The 21,524-nt window shown below is 39.6% G+C and overlaps 1 protein-coding gene across 2 annotated transcripts in view; it reads right to left on the bottom strand.

Moving 5' to 3' along the window:
* TIMD4 (T cell immunoglobulin and mucin domain containing 4) overlaps nt 1-21,524 on the bottom strand; it is a 79,762-nt gene that overhangs the window by 44,638 nt on the left and 13,600 nt on the right. For both annotated transcript variants that reach the window (XM_031672707.2, XM_072953794.1), the window contains 3 exons: nt 18,617-18,731; nt 17,691-17,727; nt 15,045-15,143 (listed from right to left, as the gene is read on the bottom strand). In XM_031672707.2, coding sequence (XP_031528567.2) covers nt 15,045-15,143; nt 17,691-17,727; nt 18,617-18,731 — 251 coding nt within the window. The remainder of the gene's footprint in view (nt 1-15,044; nt 15,144-17,690; nt 17,728-18,616; nt 18,732-21,524) is intronic.

Raw genomic sequence — 21,524 nt, 5'->3', positions numbered from 1 at the left:
TCTTCCCCAGCATCAGCCCCAAGTCCTGACACTGGAAACCCAGCAAAACAGCCATAGTAAAAATTTGGAAAACCTTCAAGTCCATGGTTTGTGTTTCTAATGACACTTTGGGGAAACTGAGTCTGAGACTGTTAATTACTTGCTTGAGGACACAAGCTAACAAGGGAGAGAGCCAGACTCATCTGACTGGTCAGAGCCTGGGCACCTGGTCATCACCTGACCCTGCCTCAGACAGAAGCTCCCTGTGAACTAAACATACAGTAAGAACCAATGAGGACGTGGCAAGGGGTCTGGGAGGAGGAAGTCCTTTGGAAGTAAGAAGTGCGAAAGGTGGGGTGGCCACCCAAGGAGAAGGAGTTCAAAGGGGAAATGGCAAGGTGCAGAAGCCAGGTCCTCCCTTCACAGCTGTGGTCTGCTTGGCCTCTGGTGCCCCTTACCAAGGGCATAGGGAAAGGGTGCCCACGTGACACAGTCTGGACTATGCCAAAAGTGACTGCCCAGTGTGTCTCAGTCACGGGATGGGCATTCATGTGCTGAGGGCTCCCTGAATCTCTGGGTTGAAAAGGAGCAGCTAACTACACGGTTTCTGGGGAAAGAGGGTGGGAAGGGAAAAATTTGGGAGTTTGAGATTTACAAATGTTAGCTACTATATATATAAATAGATTTTTAAAAAAGCTTCTTTTGTATAGCACAGGGAACTATGTTCAATATCTTATAATAACCTTTAATGAAAAAGAATATGAAAATGAATATATGTTATGTATATGCATGACTGGACACCAGAAATTGACATTGTAACTGATTACACCTCAATTGAAAAAAATTAAAAAAAAAAGGAGCAGCTAACAACCCTACTTGTTAAACTACAACGTCTGCATTTTGGTTCTAAGCTGCCTTTTGCCTCCATTCCCAGGTTTCCGGGCTCTGAATATAAGAGAACCATCGAAGCCAGCCATGGGTTGCTTTGCCTCACCAAGTGTTCCCTGTTCAAAGAAGGTGGCCTGGAGCTGTTGAGGAACCTGTAGGAGGCCACAGAGGTTTAAACCCTCATTACACCATTTTATTTCTGGCGATGCTTCTTAAAGATAATATGCATTGGTTTAGTATTACGATTATTACAAAGTGATGCATGATCATGTCTCTCTCTTTTCTTTATTTCCTACAATAGGACCAATAGCTTATGATCCCACCACTAACTGACAGTGTTGTGTTGTAGATCCTGCCGGTCATAATCACACGGGGCATGTCTATGCTTTAGTGACCAGCTCTTTTCATTTACTGCACCATGAACATGTTTCCTAGCCTCAAATTTTAATTTAAACCCTCTCTCACTGCATATTTTAATGTCTAAAGGATTGGTTGCACACTGTAAGGATATGTCATAATTTATCTAAATAAGTCTCCTTTAATAGATAGTTAGGTACTCCCCAATTTTTTACTATTAGAATTTTAATAACAGCACTTATGAAGTTTTTTTTTACAAAAATATTAAATTAGATCTAATCAAGCATTTACCTCTAACTTTCATTTCAGTTTCTAGGAAATGGAACAATCCGAAAAGTCTACAATGTGGGACACTTCACAGAACAACTCATCTAGTTTTTCAACAAGTCAGAGGCATTAAAAAAGGGAGAAGTCACTATTATAGATGACAAGAAACTTAAAAGACATAACAACAAAAGGCAACCTCTGGGGTCTTATCTGAATACTAATTTGAACAATCAAACAGACACTTGGGAGAAACAAAGAAGTATGGACTGGTATTAAAGAGTCATTGATAATATTTTATTTGCAATAATGGCAATTACGTACGAAGTTTATTTTATGTTTTGGAGATGTATACTGAAATATGAAATACTTAATAAATGGCTATCACTTTAAGAAGCATCCTTGTCCCTAAAAATGTCTAGAACTATGAGCAAAGAAGTGGGAATTACAAAAGCAAATGAAATGACAATCATGGCATTGAAAACTATCACAAATGAAATCACTGAAATAAAAACTGGGTGGATGGGCTCAATATGGGAATGGAAATAACAGGGGAAAGCAGCAGAGGACTTCAGGACAGATTTATAGAATTTACCCAATCTGAGTAACAGAGAGGAAACAGACTGAAAAATAATGAACAGAGTCTCAGTACGCTGATTGATTATAACATTCGTATCAGTGGAGTCCCAGAAGGAGAGGACAGAAGGAGTGGAACTGAATTAATGAGAAGAAATAATGGCTGGAAACTTCCTATTTGAGCAAAAACATAAACTTATGAATTCAAGAGGCTGAGATAAACCTCCAACAAGGGAAATGAAAAAATAGTTCCACATCAAGAAAAATCAGAGTCAAAGTTCTGAAACTATGGACAAAGACAAAATCTTGACAGCAACAAGAGAGGTATGATACTTATTTATGGGGAAACACCAATTTTAGTGACAGTGGATTTCTCATCTGACACCATGGGGGCCAAAAAAAGCGGCGCAACATTTGGAAGTGATAAAAGAAAATAACTGTCAAACATGAATTCTGTATCTTTCAGGAACAAAGTGGGAAATAAAAACATTCTCAGATGAAAAAGAATCTGTTGCCAGTAGCTCTAACCTAACAGGATGACTTAGGAAGTTGTCTAAACAAAAAGGAAATAATAAATGAAGAAATCTTAGAATATCAGAGGGAAGAAAGCTATGGCAAGCAAAAATATTGGTAAATGTAATAGACTTTCTCTTGAGCTTTAGAAATCATTTTTTAATGGTTGAACCAAATTTATAACATTATCTAATGAGGATCTTAATTGATACAGAGGAAGTATTACAGACAATTAGAAATAGTAGAAGGCTGAGGAAGGTTTTCTACACTTCACCCAAACTGGTAAAATAATGACCCCAGCAGACTGTGGTAAGTTATGCATGCCTCATGCAATCCAGAAAGAAACCGCTAAAAGGCCATACCAAGAGACACACTCAAAAACACTATAGATAAATCAAAACAGAGTGGTAAGAAGTGGTTAAGTAACCCACAAGAAGGCAAGAAAGAGAAAATAGAAAGAACACATAAGAAACTGAAAACAAATATGAAATGGGGGACTTAGATATTAATGCATCAATAATTAAGTGAAATGGTCTAAATACATATTTTTAAAAGAAAGATGGGAAGAGTAGATTAAAAGGCATGACCAATTTATATGCTGTCTATGCTTCAGATATACAAATATAAGTAGGTTGAAAATAAAAGTATAGGAAAATATACTGTTGTGGGCTGAACTGTGTTGCCCACCCCTCCACCAAGTTAATGCTGATGTTGTAATGTCCAGCATCTCAGAATGTAACAGTGTTTGGAGACAGGGCTTTTAAAGAGGTGACTAAGTTAATAGGGTCATTAGGATTGGCCCTAATCCACTATGGCTGGTATCCCTAAAAAAAAAGGGAGTTAGGACACAAAAATGCTCAAAGGGATGACCAAGTGAAGACACAGTGAGACTTGGCAGCCACCTATGAACCAAAGACAGAGGCCTTAGAAAAAAACAAACCTGCTGATACCTGGTCCCAGACTTCTAGTCTCCAGAACTGTGAAAAAATAAATGTCTATTTGTTTAAGCCACCAATTTTGTTATGTCAGCCCTACGAACCAATAAAGATACCAAGTAAACAGTAATATAAACATTAATCAAAGAAAGCATGAGTGGTTATATTACCATCATAGAAGTAGACTTGAGACCAAAGGATATTACCAGAGACAGAAAAGGACATTAACAGAATGATAAAAGGGCCAGTCCAGCAAGACATACGAATCCTAAACGCATATGCATCAAACAACAGAGCTGCAAAATATGTGAAACAAAACCTGACAGAACAAAAAGAAGTAGAAATTTTCACAATTATAGCTGGAGACTTCAACACCTCCTCTCACTAACTGCAAGAATAACTAGACATAAAACCAGCAAGGAGGTAGAAGAATTCAACAACACTCAGCCAGCAAGATCTAATCAACATTTAGAAAACCCATCAGTAGCAGAATACACACTCTCATTAAGTCACCACAAAACACACACCAAGATAGACAATATCCTAAGCCACAAAGCAAACTTCAAGACATTTAAAAGAAATGAAATCAGATAGAGTATGTTCTCTTCCCACAATGGAATCAAACTAGCAATCAATAATAAAAAGGTCACAGGAAAAGCTTCAAAGACTTAGAAACTAAATAACACACTTCTAAATAGCCCATAGATCAAAGAATAAGTCTCAAAGAAATATAAAAAAAAATACATTGTGCTGAATAAAAATTATGCCAGAACTTGTGGGACCCAGCTAAAGCAATGTGGAAAGGGAAATTTATAGCACTTTTCTGCAGACATTAGAAAAGAGGAAACGCCCTCAAACTGGTCATCTAAGCTCTTATCCCAAGAACTTAGAAAAAGATGAGGAAAAGAAACCCAAAACAAGCAAAAGGTACAAACTTTTGGTTATAAAATAATTGTCATGGGGATGTAATGTGCAGCATGGTGACCACAGTTAATGGTGCTGCGTGGCATATGTGAAAACTGCTGAGAGCATAGATCTTAAAGGCTCTTGTCGTGAGAAGAAAAGTTACTTTGTAACTATGTATGCTGACGGATGTTAACTAGACTTATTGTGGTGATCATTTCGCAACATATACAAATATTGAGGAATTATATTATATATCTGAAATTAATATTATACCAACTATACCTCAATCAAAAAAAATAGAGGAGCCAGAAATAGACCCACACAAATATGCCCAACAGAGTTTTTGACAAAGGTGTGAGTGCAGTTCAATGGAGGACAGATTTTTCAACAAATGGTGCTGGAGCAATTGGACATCCATAGGCAAATAAATGTACTTTAACCTAACCTCACAGCTTATACAAATATTAATCTGGGGGACACAGCTATGGGTATGGAAGGGAGGTGATAACGACAATGAGGGGATATAATCAACAGGCTGGACTAAGTAGGGGATGGATTAAGGGCTCTAGGCAGGAATGAGGCAAGAGGGAAGAATCCAGGATGTATCTGGTTGTTGAACTAGAAGCTGTTCAGGAGAGTGGCGCTAAAAGATGCTAAGTTCAGATCCAGACACAAAAATCTCCAGCAGCCTGTGAGATATCCTGGTGGAGAAGCCCAGTTGGCAGTTTGCAACCGGATCTGAAGCTCAGGAGAGAGCTATAACTCTAACAGAGATTTGGTGGTCTTCAGTAAACAGGGAGATGACAAGAAAGAAGCAAGGAGTGGGTTGAGTCCTCGGGGACATTAACACTTAGGGAGACAGGGAAAGAGGATCCAGCTACAGCAGCAAGAACAAACGTAGAAGGATAGAAGAAAATCAGGATAAATGATACTACTTGCTGAGAGCAAAATGGAAGAGAGAGTTGGAAGGAGCATGATTTGGTCAGTGGGGTCAAATACTACAAAGAGGTCAGATAAGATAAGGATTGAGAAACAGCCATTGCAGTTACACTGAACTTTTGCCTGATGGCTTCATTGGAGGAATAGAGCCAGAAGTCAAATTGCATTAGTTTGAAGAGTAAATGGGAAGCAGGGAAGTGGATATTTGGAACAGAAAAGTTTGGCTCAGATATAAAGCAAAGGGGAAGGGGAGTGGCCAGAGGTTGTTAAGGGGTCAGGGGAAAGTTGTTAGGGGCTTTTGTCTGTCGTGCTCACAGACAGAGGGGACGGACGGTTCCAGGAGAAAGCAGAAGGCTGGGGATAGAGATGAGAATGGAGTGCATGTATGTCAACATATCTTATAAAGTTCTCATGGTCATGGCTTTTGTTCAAAGCTTGAACGAGGTGCTTTTCCGCTAAGATCATACTGGACGTTCTAGCTAATGCAAAAAGACAAGAAAACGCAATAAAATGATACAGATGAGGAAGAAAAACAAAACTCTCTTTGTTCACATATGACATGATTTCCTATGTAGAAAATTCCAAAGAAGTGACCAAAAAAAAAAAAATCCTGAAACTAATATGCTGTTAAAGCAATATTGCAGGATATAAGTTTAATGTCCAAAGTCTATTGTTTTCTTATATAATACCAATGAAAAATTAGGAGTTGAAATTAAAATCATAATACCTTTTGCATCAGCACACACACAAAAATACTTAGGCATAAAACTAATAATAAATAGAAGTTCAAAAATGGGAAAGCTACAATACTCTGATGAAAAAAATCAAAGATTTAAATAGATATTCCATGTTCATCGATCAGGGAGCTCAGTATTGTTAACACGTCAGTTCCTCCCAACTTGAGCTATGTATTCAGTGCAATTCCAATAAAAGTCCCAGCAAGTTACTTTGTGGATGTAGATAAAATGATCCAGAGTGTATGAGGAAAGGCAGAAGACCCAGAATAGTCAACACGGTATTGAAGAACAAAGTCAGGAGACTGATGCCACCCAGCTTCAAGATTTATTTTAAAGCTACAGCAATCAAGACAGTATGGTATTGACCGGAGAACAGAAAAATAAATCAGTGGAACACAATAGAGTGCCAGGAAAGAGAACCAAACAAATATAGTCAAATTATCTTTGACAAAGGAGCAAAGGCAATTCAATGGAGAAACGATTGTTTTTTTTTTTTTCAGCAAATGGTCCTGGAATAACTGGATAGCCACATCAAAAAAAAAATTTTAGATGTAGACCTTAAACTTCACAAAAATTAACTCAAAATGGATCATATTCCCAAATATAAAATGCCAAGTTATAAAACTCCTAGATTATAACATAGAAAGTCTAGGTGATCCTGGGTATGGCAATGGCATTTTAGGTACAACATCAAAGACATGGTCCATTAAAGAAAAAAATGACAGTTGGACTTCATTAAAATTAAAAACTTCTGCTCTGCAAAAGACACTGTCAAGAGGATGAGAAGACAAGTGACAGCTTGGGAGAAAATATTTGCAAAAACCATATCTGATAAAGGACTGTTATGTAAAATATACAAAGAACTCTTAAAACTCAACAGTAAGAAAATGAACCACCTGGCTAAAAAATGGTCAAAAGATCAAAGTAAACGCCTTATCAAAGAAGGTATGCAGATGGCAAATAAGCACATGAAAACATGTTCAACATCATATATTATTAGGAAATGCTAATTAAACAAGATGACACTACATACCTATTGAAATGGTTATAATCCAACCAAAGGCCAGCAAGAATGTGCAGCAATAGGAGCTGTCATTCATTGCTGTGGGAATACAAGATGGTATAGCCATTTTGGAAGACAGTTTAGTAATTTCTTACGACAACTAAACACACACTCTTACTATATAATCCATCAGTCATGCTCCTTAACCTGCATATAAATGTTTATAACAGCTTTGTTCATAATGGCCAAAACTTGGAAGCAACCAAGAAGTCCTTCAAAAGGTCAACAGATAAATAAACTGTCATATTCAAACTATAAAATATTATTCCACAATAAAAAGAAATGAGCTATGAAGCCACTAAAAGAAACAGTAACTTTAAAAGCATATTGTCAAGAGAAAGAAGTCAATCTGAAAAGTACAATTCCAGCTGTACGAAATCCTGGAAAAGGTAAAACTTGGAGACACTAGAAAGGTTAGTGGTTGTCAGAGATTTGGGGGAGGAAGGAGTAAGTAAGTAGAGCGTAGAGGATTTTTAGGGCAGTAAAACCATTCTGAATGATACTGTGATGGCGGATACACGAAATTAAACATTTGTCAAAACTTGTGGAATGTACCACACAAAGTGTGAACCCTCACGTAAACGATGGACTTCAGTTGATGATCACTTGTCAGTGTTGGTTCATCAGCTGTGCCAAATGTACCACGCTTGGGAGAGACGTGGATGGTGGAGGAGGCTGCGTGTTTCGAGGAGAGGAAGGTTGTCATATGGGAACTCTCTGTACTTTCCACTCAGTTTTGCTGTGACCCGAAAACTGCCCTAAAAAAATCAAGCCGATTGAGACATGTGTGAATCATTCATCACCCAAGTATTTTTTAGGCTCAAGCAGGTGCAGGAAATGCTGAGACTCCATCTCAGCAGTCGACAGCATGGAACAGAGGTTACTTTCGAGCATTTCCTCAGACGCCCAAGGGACTTTCTTCTTTGCTTGTTTTTACAACTGGTGGAAGAAAGCGTTTAGTTCTTAGGAGGCCCAGGGACAGTCAAACCAGACAGCTGTGGGCTGGCTTCCTGAGAGGCTTTCAAAAAGCATGGCAGCCTCCAGACTTCTTGCCCCCAGGGCTGCCACCAACATCATGCTGTTGCAAAGGAAGCCAGACTGAGGACAGATGTGCTGTCCCCCAGCGCCCGGCCCTCTCCTGCCTTGGTGGTTCACCTGCCCCGGCCCGGCCCCATTTCAATATTTTCCTGTTTTAGTTTGTAGCTTTTATGCTTCTCCAGAGCGCTTGTCACACCAAATAAGAAAACACGCTGTCATCTTCCCTCTCCAAGTCTCTCCGGGTCAGTGGTTCTCAACATCAGCTGCACATTGAAATCATCTGGGGAGACTGAAAAAACTAGCCATACCTGGGTCCCACCTGCCGAGGTCCTAATTCAATTGGTCTGAATATGGGTAGTTGGCCAAACTTCCTGGGTGATTCTTGTTTCGGGGTGTTTTTTTGGGGCGGGGGTAGTAATCAGGTTTTATTTATTTATTTATCTATTTATTTAATGGAGGTACTGGGGATTGAACCCAGGACCTCATGCATGCTAAGCATGTGCTCTACCACTGAGCTACACCCTCCCCACTGCCCAGGTGACTCTGATGTGCAGCCCAGGGTTCACACAGACTCCTACACTCCAGCCAGACATAGGAAGAGGGCTATTTCTAGTTTTAGAGACACTCCTCCCTCCCCCACCCCATCCCCAGCACATGCAGGAAGGTCCTAGGAAACAGTCTTGCAGTCAGTTATTCACTAGTTGCCATGGGTGTTTCTACCATGTGTAAGCTAGGTGCTGAGAGACTACATGCTCTTCCCTCAAAGGGCTCAGTATAAAAAGCATGATTCACCTAAACATCTCCAGTACCAAAGACTAAGTTAGAGGGTCATTATTTATGGTTGCAGGTTGTACAGACCATATCTGACAAGTCTCTGCATTGGCTCAGGGCTGTGTCAGCCAGAAGGAGGCGGGGGCCTCTTTGTAATTCATTCAAAGGCGCCACACATCCAAGGTGGGGTGCTGGCCTCATCAGAACGACCTGAGCTCGGCACTAGTGCCACGCCTGGCACGTTGGAGGTACTTTGTGATGTTTGTCGAGTGACCACAACGAGCTGCACAGAAGTGTTCGTAAGAGGGGATTAATTCTGTCTAGGGGGATGAGGTGGAGCAGGTGTGAAGAGGTGACATTTGAGCAGAACCTTGAGGACTGGCATGCCCAGTGGAGAGCCAGGAAATGAGCATCCATCTAAGGTGGCTTGACCTACGGAGTGGAGAGTGAGTATCTGAGGCATTTATATCTGCTGGAGCACAGCAGGCAGGGGCTGCAGGAAGCAGACAAGGGAGAAACTGTGAAGCGCTTACGACAGAGTAGGGACTTTTACCCACTAGGGCGCAGTGGGAGGATTTTCAGCTAATGTGTAGCACAAACAGATCTGGGTTTCTTAGGTTACACTCGTGGCTGTGTAGAGGATTCAGGGCACACTGGGGAAAGGCACTAGTGGCCAACAAAGACTCCAGCTCAGAGTTTGAAAGCCCTTAGGGTCCTCAAGAACTCCCAAGGGAACTTGACAGTCGATTCCCCAGGAATTCTAAGCTTTAGACTCTTCCTCCCACGGCCCCACATACACCCTCACATTCTACATCAAGGCTACGAAAGGCACCATCTTGGTTTTCGTAGGCTATAATTACTTTTGCAGTGGGTGAAGCAGTGACTTAGTTTAGACTTCTTTACATAATCTGCTGTGATCAAGAGTCAAATAAAAATCTGGGAGTTTGAGATTTGCAAATGATAACTACCATGTATGAAAATAGATAAAAAATAAATTTCTTCTGGGTAGCACAGGGAACTATATTCAATAGTTTGTAATAACCTTTAGTCAAAAAGAATATGAAAATGAATATATGTATATATTATGTATGACTGGGACATTGTGCTGTACACCAGAAATTGACACATTATAACTGACTATAAGTCAATTGAAAAAAAAAAAAGAGTCAAAGAAGAAACAAAGTCTTGGAAGGATGTGTATCCTGAGGCCTGTGCCCCACCAAAAGCTTTCCATAACCAACTGACAAAAGGCCTTGATCAGAAGGAGAACAAATGACGAATTTTTATTTTGTGCCTCCCTGAGAACACTGTGAACCTAGAAGAAACATGTCTGCACAAAGGAGGCTATGAAAACCAGAGTATAAATCAGTTTTCCCTACATTTCGGAGGGGAATCCTATATTTTAGGGGCTCAGAATGAGGAATTTCTTTCACCTTCCAAAGTAGAATCACAATACGTACAAAGTCTAAATATAGAGTTTGCATGCTCACTTCCAGAGATCTACTTCTCATACAAACAGAAACGAAGGGTTACTGCATGCTCTTATTTCTACATATTCTTTCATGAGGTCTGAATGTTTTTGTTGAAGTGTAAAATAACTTGTAGCAGCTAATCTTCTGCAATTTAAACAAACACAAAATAATTTCTTAGGTCCCACCTTTCTTATGGAATCAGAACCTCAAGGAGCCCGGCCCAGGAATCTGTATTCTAATGAGCTCCCCCCCCGGCTGATCTAACTCATTGCCTCCCCAGCTTCAGGCATCTACGTAACTTTATTATACTCACACTGCCCTTCTACTATGGTTCAATCAAAATGTTGTAGATTAACTTTAAAATTGTAGTTACCCTAAATAACATCCATGAAAGCATTTATTTATCTCTTGTTTGTTTATTGAAGTATAGTCAGTTACAATGTGTCAATTTCTGGTGCACAGCACAAAAAGCACTTGTGTTTTTTTAATTGAAGTATAGTTGACCTACAATGGCGTGTTAGTTCCTGGTGTGCAGCACAGTGATTGTTCTGCATATATATGTATGTTCCTTTTCATATTCTTATTCATCGTAGGCGATGACCAGGTATTGAGTATAGTTCCTTGTGCTATACATCCTAGGACCATGTTGTTCATCTGTTTTATAGATAGTAGTTTGTTTCTGCTAATCCCAAACTGCTTGTTATAGCGAAAGTTAAAGAGTGGACTAAATGACCATGAATGGGAGAGTTATCTTTAGCTGTTACGATGAATGAGCTAGAATTGGATGCAACAACATAAATAAGTCTCAAAAAACACACTGAGTAAAGAAATGTAGCAAAGTAAATCATGGTTTTGATGCATTCCAAAAATGCACATTAAAACACGTAACTATTTAAAAAATCCACTGTGGACTAACCGAAGGCAGCCCCTGGCTCCCTGCGCTCGTTCAGAACTGCAGGTTTGGAAAGAGTGGGTTCAGCTGCTTCTGGGCTCCTGTGATTCAAAGTTTGGGGTCAAACTTTGGTACCCTAACCCACTTTCTCCAGGACACCGCCTTCCTAGGCCTGGGTGCCTTCACACACCTTCCCCTAAGTGTCCTCTTCTGTCACCCCAACCAAACTGGCCTTTTATATCTGAACTTAGGGCAGTGTCACTAAGGCATCTTAATAAATGGTAAAATATAATCTACAGGTTTAACTCTTTTTTTCCTTTTCTTTTCTTTTCTTTTCAAAATAAACTGTTTATTTTGGAATAATTGTTGATTTACAGAAAGGTTGCAAATACAGTACAGAGAGTTCCTGTAAACCCTTCACCCAATTTCCCTTAAGGTTAACATCTTGCATATTGATGGTATATTTGTCAAAACTAAGAGGTTAACACTGGGACATGACTATTAACTAACCTAAAGGTTTTCTTCAGATTTCACCAGTTTTTCCCTTAATGCCCCTTTCCTGTTCCAGGATCCAATTCAGGACAACAGGTTTAACTCTTAATAGCAAAAGTGCTTTGTTTTCCAAGAATGTTCACACAGCTCTTTGCATCAGCACTTTGTGAGATACAACGCCCGTTTCTCCAGCTGCATTTCTTTTCATTCTTCATCACTCACTCTGCCTCAGCCACACTGACATTTTCAGTCCTTGGAACATGCCGTACTTTCTCCTTCAAGCTTCTTCCCACCTCAGGGCCTTTGCATATGCTGGATTTCTTTCCTTTAGTTTCAACTCAAATGTCACCTCTTTCCTAGAGGCAGTTCCTGACCAACGTAGCTAAAACTCTGCCACTCCCCACCTCCCCACACCTTCCAGGCATCCTCTATCAACAGCATTTTCAACCAGAATTGACGGTGTGGGGAGATCTCTCCTACTGATTTGGCGTTCTTCAGGACCTGGAGTTCAGGGTTGTTCTCTGCTCTACCCCCAGCACCTGGAGAAGTGACAGACATGCTTGGTTCTCAAATCTTGCCCTGTTTGCCCCTGTCCTGGGAGTCCACAGCAAGATAAAGATGCCTGGCCTCAACTAAACGATGAGAATAAGGAAACAAGTCAGTTTCTACAATGAAAACAAAAATGCGTTTTTATTAATGAGTGGACCTACAAATAGAACGTATGATGAAGAGTCCCTTACCCTTTCATGTACTCCCAAGATTATCTTCCCAGCCATCAGTGACAGGTTGGTTCCTCTACTTCCTAACGATGTGCAAAATGTCCTAAATTTAAATGTATGGTTTTAATTACATCAGTGTCCTAATGTCCCAAGACAGATTATAGAAAATGGAATCTCAGTTGTCTCAAAAGATCAAAAACAAAAGGCGATCCATTCTATAAGATTGATACATCTACAGAAAAGACTTTGATATTAACTAAATACCTCCCCTTCCCTCCCTCTAATCCATCCTCCCTTTCAGTTATTGATGAATTTTTCTGCAATATAAAATGATAGCCAAGTTACCCAATATCAACTTTTCCAGAATAGAAACATTATTCAAAAAACTAAAGGGGCACATACAGCAAGAGACCGATGAATGCAACACCACTGAAATTTACTGAGCACTGAAGCTGGATGTCTTATCCCTACAAAGTCCTCACAAACACACACACAGACTTTTCATTTGTGTAGTGTTTTCCACTTTTCAAAGACTTCTCACAAGTAACACGTCATTGGAATTACCACTATACATCGAGGTATGTATGGAAATAATTCTAATAGATGTAAAACAAAATTAGGCATAATGATTTGCCCTAATGTCATCCAATGTTACTGGTAAGAGTTAGGATTAGAACTCAGGTCCTATTTCTAATTCTGTGTTCCACCCGCTACCCCGCAAGCTCCATGTATTGTTGCACAGAATGCTACTGGGTATATCAGTAGTCATTGCACTCGTGGGTTTCAAGCAAATTTTGGAAATGCTGGATTAAACAAAGTTAACCAAGTTCCCAGAACCTTTAATATGCCCTCATCAAATTCCAGGAAGGGTATGGAGAATAGAACATGCACCATGAATTTCAAACCCCACAAGTCACAAAGCAGGTAACAAGCATGAACACGCAGGCAAGGGAAGGGCTGGGGGATAAGGGCTGCGATGCCATCTAATGGGGCCCTGGCTGCACAGGAATGCAGTCCAGTGTTGCTTGGTCTTTCCAGAGAAGCTACCAATCTGGGCTTCAATTTGCAACCTCCATGTTTATGCACCTTGTCTTGAATTTAAAAGAAAATCACTGTAGTTGGAGCATAATTTTTTAACCCAGGTCAGTTTGGTACCACCTGTGAAAATCAGTGTTCAATATTCAGCAATCTCCTTTGCCCATAGAACCTTTTTTCAGAAGTCCTGTAAGTTTCCTAGAACTATGCAGAAGTGTCAAACATATTGCTCAAAACCAAGCATCCAGCCCACTTAGACCACTTTGGTGTGAGTAGCTCTGAACACCAAGCATGAGTTGTTTCAGGGTTTACTCAAACTGAAATTAAAATCCAGGCTTGTTAACTATTCATGTAGAAATGCTTCTGGTGATGAAAAAGATCCTTACCATTAGCCTTTGTCAAACTCTGCTGGCAAAACCAAAACTTTAATTGAATTGTTAAAAAGCAGTAACAAAAAAAAATTAATTCAATATGAAAAAGATCCTTCATCCTCCCAAAACAATTTTAATAATCAAAGTGGTTTGAAGACAATTTAGAATTTCAGTTGAAACTAGGAACACTCTCAAACAACAGGATTGTATTTGCAAACCAACTTTCCTAAGGCAGAAATCTTTGTTCCCTGCTCCGTCCCTCTCTTTTTTTCCATTTATTTATTTCTGCCCTGCTTCATTCTAAAAATTACTCCAGAGAGCCTGATAGTTGTCTATGGAAGTGCCTAGAACTTCAGCACAGATGGAACAATGTAACAGACACAGCACAAGTCACATGGCCATTGATTTTCTTCCCCTGGTGTCTACATGGTCCGCTCACTACCCTAGCTTCTCCGAACTGCTAAAATACCCATCCTGGTCCCAGGGAAAGCACTTAATACCTTATATTTCCAGAGCCATGAGAAACCAGATCTGCCTCTAATGGTAAAATCACACTCACTTCTATTTCCCCATTGGGTAAATGAAAACCTATGCAACCCATGATTTGAAACCATTGGGGGCCTTAAGGAATAGAACATTTGGAGTTACTAGATAAAAAATAAAAGAGAACCATAAAATGCTTTCAAGTGAAGCTCTTAAAGTCCCAAATCATATTTACTGATTTCAAGTCACATCCAACTCTTCTTGACAGCTTGAGTGACCAAGGTAGCAATGCTTTTTCTGTCTCCCCAGTAAGAATTCTTGATGGATACAGGATTTATAGGTCTAAAGAGGATACACAATTCTAAGGGGTACATTCCATGTTTTGGCAAGGGCTCTGCAAAGACTAGAAAGACTGAGCTAGTTAACAAAACATTAGGACTACAAAGATTGAGCTAGCGACACTCTACGTAATGTTACTGACTTGTTGGAATGCCAGGTGAAACTGACCGAAAAATTGTCCTGCTCCAGACGTCAATGGTGATGTCTGGTTACTATCTTCTGCAGTCAAGGTCATAACGCCTTAGAAGGCCACCGAATCTTAATCCACGACTTACTGACTGTCCTCAATAATGTAGACATTGTCTTCTGCTCGGACATGCTTTACAGCTGCATTTTTCAAAGCTCCAAAGTGACTGTCCTTAAATGATATCACGCTGCAGAAAGAATAACACGAGTAAGAGAAAAACAGACCACTTCTAAAGTACAAGCAGCACATACGTTAACATTTAGGTCAGGCAAGTCTGCGTCGTTGCAATTCCCAGAACCCTGTTCACACAGCCTAGGGAATGAACAGAAGCATCCAGGCTTGTGAACATGAGGTTGCAGGAAATTCTGTTTAATAAGCAGATAGAAAACTTAAGCAATAGTTTCACAAAACTCCAACTGGTCTCCTTCAAGGGCCTCATGTACTAGAATACAAAAATTGAAAATCCAGGAAGGCAGACATCAGATTGAAGTGCTAAATCACGATGCATGTTGTCAAAGACAGCGAAGAAGTGGTTTGGCTGGTGTTTTCCCAGCTGTAGGCTGTGACCCTTTAGAGAGGGTTATTCAATCTATGTAGTGGTCTATGTCCTGTATTTATGATAAACAGACATAAGTATACAAAATATCAGAGCATAATGGATGGAGTAAAATAGCATCATTTCACCTAAATGTGTACCGGATCATGGAGTCAAAAATCTTACCATGTCTGAATGATCCACATTAGAAAGCCAGGGGTTAGATGAGTTTTATAACACACACACTTGCACATCAAGTGTAGGAAAAGGTCATTTGTGCAGTTTTGAGACAGCTGCTATTTTTATAATTTGCATTTAATGACTACAGTGACTATTACCTAAGCCTGCCCAGAAATGATAGGAAATGTACTGGGTCTTCATTCAGCTCTGATCTTTAAATAGATTAGTCATCCATGTGTGGAAACAGTTCAGGTGTCAATAGTTCAAAATGAGTCAGTGTGGTAGAGCTGCCCAAAAAAATAATGTCATGAGGAAATGCTCGTTTTTGTTTTGTTTTGTTTTCCATTTCTATTTTACGCAACATTTGCTACAATGCATATTTTCTTTTATAATTAAGTGATTAAAAGTGGGATTTTTTTCCCCCATTTTTTTGGTGGAGGGAGGTAATTAGGTTTATTTGCTTATTTATTTTTAGAGGACGTACTGTGGATTGAACCCAGGACCTCATGCATGCTAAGCATGCACTCTACTGTTTGAGCTATAACCTCCCCCATAAAAGTGGACCTTGAAAAAAAGTTAACAGTGAAAGGACAGAAATCAACTAAAAAGATGCTATCTTTCACAGTTTTCTGCCTGGAGAGAGTTTGTTTTTTTCTTCTATTCTTGGAAGCAGATAGTCAAAAACTTCTATAAGTATGGGTTTTGGACTTTAAAAGACCTAAGATTGAGTCTGCTGACCTTGGATGTGGCTTAACATTTCTAAACCTGTTTTCCAATCTGTGAACTGAGAACAATAATAGTGCCTACCTCACAGGTTTGCTGCTGAGAAGGGCATGGCTGCAGTAATAAAAGCCAGCGTTCACGGAACACTTGCGACATGTCGGGCGTTGTTCAAGGCCCGTTCTGTGGGCTGGCTCGCATGATTAACTCAGACATAGGAAAGATGCTGTGCAAACATCCAATGCAAGAGAACTAGGAATAATGGATGGCAGCTTAAGAAGAATGGATTTTGAATCAAAGAAAGACCTTGCTTAAAGCCCAAGCTGGACCCCATAAAGCAGGCTATTCTGATTTGGAAATAGTGGTTTCCTAACCATTGCAGGTGTTTGGGCAAATGACTCCAGGGAGACATATACAGAGAATTTACCTTTTAATTGGGCAGTGGAGAAAATTTTCAAAAATTGTAAATTCAAGTGCCTATGATACAATGGAAAAGAATCTGAAAGTGTGTGTATATATATAATATATATATATACATATGTATGTATATAATTGAATTGCTTTGCTGTACACCTGAAACTAATATTGTAAATCAACCACATGTCAGTAAAAAAGTAAAATTTTTTAAAAAGGAAAAAAAGGGCCAGATAACTAATGCAAATGACCAGAGCAGGCTGGGTGTGGAACATGAGGGGACGATGGGAACTGTGGAGACGTCGAGGTACCTGCCTCACCCCGAGGCCTCTGTGCTTCTTCAGCCTGGAGTTGTCTTCCTCCAGACCTTCGCAGAGCTGCTCTCTACTCCTCTGGGGCTCACTCAGATGGCCTTTTGCCCTGCTCTATGCTCCCCGTGGTGTTTCTCTGGATGTACTAAAAGTACGCTGGTTATTGTGTGTATGTTTTCTCTCTGGTTTGATCATCTCTTTGGAATATAGTAGGCATGCGACCAACATTCAATAAACGAAGCACTGAATGAAGTCAAATAACACACCACACAGCCCATTCAAATGTCCCACCAAGCAGAATCTGCAGTTTAGTTCTCTTGCTCTAGGAGGTTAGGGTTGAGGCGCCCTTTCTGTAGCAGTCCTGGCACAATTCCGGGGAAATGCAGGGACACTGAAAATACCACTGGAAGATTGGACAGCAATGGAGGTGCTCTTGATACTAGATTTTTCAGGATCCGGACTATAAAATGGAAGGTTCAGAAGGAAAAGAGGAGAGGGACAGAAAGAAATTTTTCCGTATTTTTACTAGAATAAGAACATCAAAGATCATCGACACAAACCATCTTAAACTTACCGTAGAAGCTCCACCTTGCCTCCCAGGCACAAATATTCTGAATTGGGGAAGAACCGAAGACAAAATTAAACATGTCAGCCAAAGAGTTCATGAGGTTTCTTTTCAAACAAGTGTATTATTTCTGTTATGACTTTAATATGAACAAAATCTGTACAGAACTCAGAGCCTGAAAAAATTTATTTAGAAGAAAGATTAAAAAAATAGGGGGGGGGGGAAGAAGCCCAATCTAGTCTCTTCCTTGATAACTCCAGGTAACTTTTTTTGAATCTGCAGGATCCAAACAAGCCCCTGAGTGTAAAGTATCTCATATTTATTAATGGTTTAGTATAATAATAATATTAATAATAATAATAATAACCCACATGTCCTGGCTTATTTTAACATAATTACTATATTTCATTGTAAAAGTGGGAGATTGTGTTTCTTTCATAGGCAAAAGATCACACACACACACACACACACACACAACTGGTGGAAAGGAGACCAGGACGCCCCAGATGGCTCCTTGGTGAAACTTTGCTCTAGCCCTAGCTCTGAAGTCAGTTATCCCTCCCAGTGCCTCATTTGCTTCTTCTGTTAAATGGGTGTTGTAACACCCTCTACAACTTTGCCCCATACACGGACAAACATTGGTTCTTGAGGGAGGGGGAGAGGAAGAGTGAACAAAGCTTGCACATCACAATGGTCTGCTGCCTTCCAAATCCCAGCTCTACCCAACCAACTCTTATTTCTCAGTATTTAATTTCTCCTATGGAGAATTTAAATATTCTATTTCTCTCCATGGGACAACAATTTTAAGACAAATAAAGAAGAGCAAGGTTAAGAAACAAGGAAGTTAGGTGAAATTAAAATCACGTGGCACACGGGGGGCTCCAGGCAGTTTGGCTCAAGAATACTCCCAGAGGCACAATTCTTAAGTGACTTACTTCTGACAAGCAAGACAGTCAAAATCGTGACCAATAACACTATGGCGGCAATACAGAGTCCAATGTAGATTCCCTTATTGTTGGTCCTCCATGGACTTTCTACCGTCACTGCAGGCTAAGGAAACATCGGCAGATCAAACAAACAGCTTGTTAGAATTATGGGCAGAAAACATTTCCTAAAATAATGTACCCAGACACATTTACCTTTATTGGCCCTTGGCTACATCTAGATTATGAGGGACAAGACCCAATGACCTGAGGTTATAACCATGTGGTGAAATTCTAAGACAATTAAAAATTCAAGATGTTTTTGGGGTTGGTGGAAATGTATTATAGCTTGGGGTGGTATTTATCTAAGTATATACCTTTGCCAAAACGCCAACTGTGCGATTCAAACAAGTGTGCTTTATTATATATAAATTACACATATGTTTTTAAAATTAATAAGTTATTTCCATAAGTAATCTTCTTATGATATTAAAAAAGAAAACAACAATCTTTGTTCACATATAAGTTGATGTGGTGGTGTTATCTGATGTTACTTAAATGTGCTCAATTATGGAATTTAGCCCTTGATTACAAAACTTACTTTTTTTTTAGCTAGAATTCGAGAGTTTATGTCTTTATAAATGGACTGGAAAGTAGCTGCTCATAGACATGGCTCTGATTAACAATTAAAATGCTGTGCAATTGGAGAGAAGTACAGAATTTTGTTTAAATCCCCTAGTGCAGCTCAAAAGGGATCACCCCCTCCTGGAATAAGCCTGAAATACCCTCGACCCCTCTACATAGTTTACCTCTCATCCTTAAGAGGCCCCACAGGGCAGATATTTTAACAGAAAGAAAGCAGAAGATCAGTGAAAAGGATCGAGTCCCAAGTCTCTTCCTGAATAAGAGTTTAATCTCTGGAGTCAGAATCCTAGCTCTTTTACTTAGTTGCTGTGTGACCCTAGACAAGTTATTTAGCCTCTCTGTTTCTGGCTATCAAATGCAGGTTAAATACAATTCTTGGCAAAGGTGCTTTTAGGCACTTCCTCATAAACACTACAAGGATACAGAGGCATTTTAGCATCCGAGGTGCCCTTGCGTAAAGGGGGAACGACCAGTGTCTTCGGAGGGGAAAAGCTGTTTACTATCTTACTTGTGGGGAGTAAAGTAGATGGAACATCGGGTTAAAAAGGGAAGCAGGCTTTGCTTCCTTTTTTAAAATATTATGTTACATAAAAACTGCATGTTCATTTTAGAATGTGCAGCTAAGCATAAAGAAAGGAAAACAAAAATCCACCATAATCCTAACATCCAGAAACAGCCACTATTACCATTTTTCATTACGTACTCTTCTAGAATTTTATCCTTCTAGTGTTTTTCTTAACAGAAACAATGACTATATTCAATATATAGACTACAGTATATACACCGTTTGACAAGTTAGTTTATCACTTGACGATCGATGCTGACTTAACACTAAATGCGCTGCAGTGATGGCATTCTTCATGGTAATAAGTGGGCATGCCTTGCTAAGTAATTAATCCCTTATTATTGAACATTTAGGTTGTTCACAACATCTTCGTGATTATAAACAGCAGCGATGAACATTTTTTTTCTCATATTTCTTCACGTATTTGTTCAATTCTCTCCTTAAAACGGAGTTCAGAAAGTTGACCTACTGGGTCAGAATATATGCTGCTTGGTTTCAAGGCACCTGGGAGACATCTTGGCATCTTCGGAGTCAAGACACAGAAAGCCCACAGTTTTGCTACCGACTGTGGTGAACTTGCTTCTAAATTGCTTCTACTTGTTGCTAAACATAGTTGTCCTACAGGTGACTGAGGTCAAGAACAATCTTACCATTCAGAATGGTTTTTTTCAGTCTAGCATAAATCTGACTGCACAGCAATAGAATAATCATTTGGAATAATAGAATAATCATGGTGGCAGTTCTGCGATTTAACAGGCATATACAAACTCAGCCCGTGTCCATCAGATCAACCAGTGCCTGTACCAGGAGAGTTGCTAAAATCTTTAACATCATTCCCATGTTGTGGTGTTACTGTCACTAAGGTATGTGGCCTAAGGCCATTTGGCCTTACGCTAGATAACCCTGCTTTGCCTGAGCTTGAATTTCTCTTACAGTGACCATGCTGTAATTTCTCACCGCTTGCAATCAGGATTACGCTCATACTTTAAATTCTTTTTGTTTGTGACTTCAAAGAGCGAGTTGCACATAGTAAAAGGAAAGTTCTTCCTCCCAAAGGGAATCAAGAGAAAAGGTTCCACTGATGAATTTTTCTGACTTATTTCCAAAGATGAGACTTGGATGAACATCATGAGACTGGGCCCCTTAGATTTTTCTCAAGCAAACTATGGGAAAAGCATGAGAACATCTTACAGAATCACGAAGTTGTTCAAGACATCAGGATCTTAGTAAGTCTTCATAGAGGGAGGTTTATGCTTATAAAGATAGCGGTGGCCTAAAAATTTTTATATAGAAAAAAGATGTGAGGGGGCCTATGTCTAAGCAAACACATTTTCATTTATGTAATATTTTTATCTGGGGGGGCCTCCACTACACCACATCAATTCGCAGTATGTTATTTCCCTAATGATGACTGAAGTCACCGTTGGTATGTAAATTTGTGCTCTTTGAATTAATGCATTCTTTTTTTTCCTAATTTTTGGCCGGGAGAAAGCCTGAAGTGTGTGTGCATGCACACGTGTGCGTGCGTGAGTGTAGAATAAAGTACCACTTATTAGGTATTTTTAATAAACTGGTGCATCGATACAGATTTTTTAAATTAACTAAAGCATCCTTATTTAAGAGTCAAGTTCTTTTCTCCCCCAGTTTTTTTTAATTAGAAAGAATCTGTCTGTAGATTAGTTTTAACAGTAATAATCTCTAAATGTAACT

Source organism: Vicugna pacos, chromosome 3 (assembly GCF_048564905.1).
Source record: "Vicugna pacos chromosome 3, VicPac4, whole genome shotgun sequence".
NCBI lineage: Eukaryota > Metazoa > Chordata > Mammalia > Artiodactyla > Camelidae > Vicugna > Vicugna pacos.
This window is presented reverse-complemented; position numbering and strand designations above follow the sequence as displayed.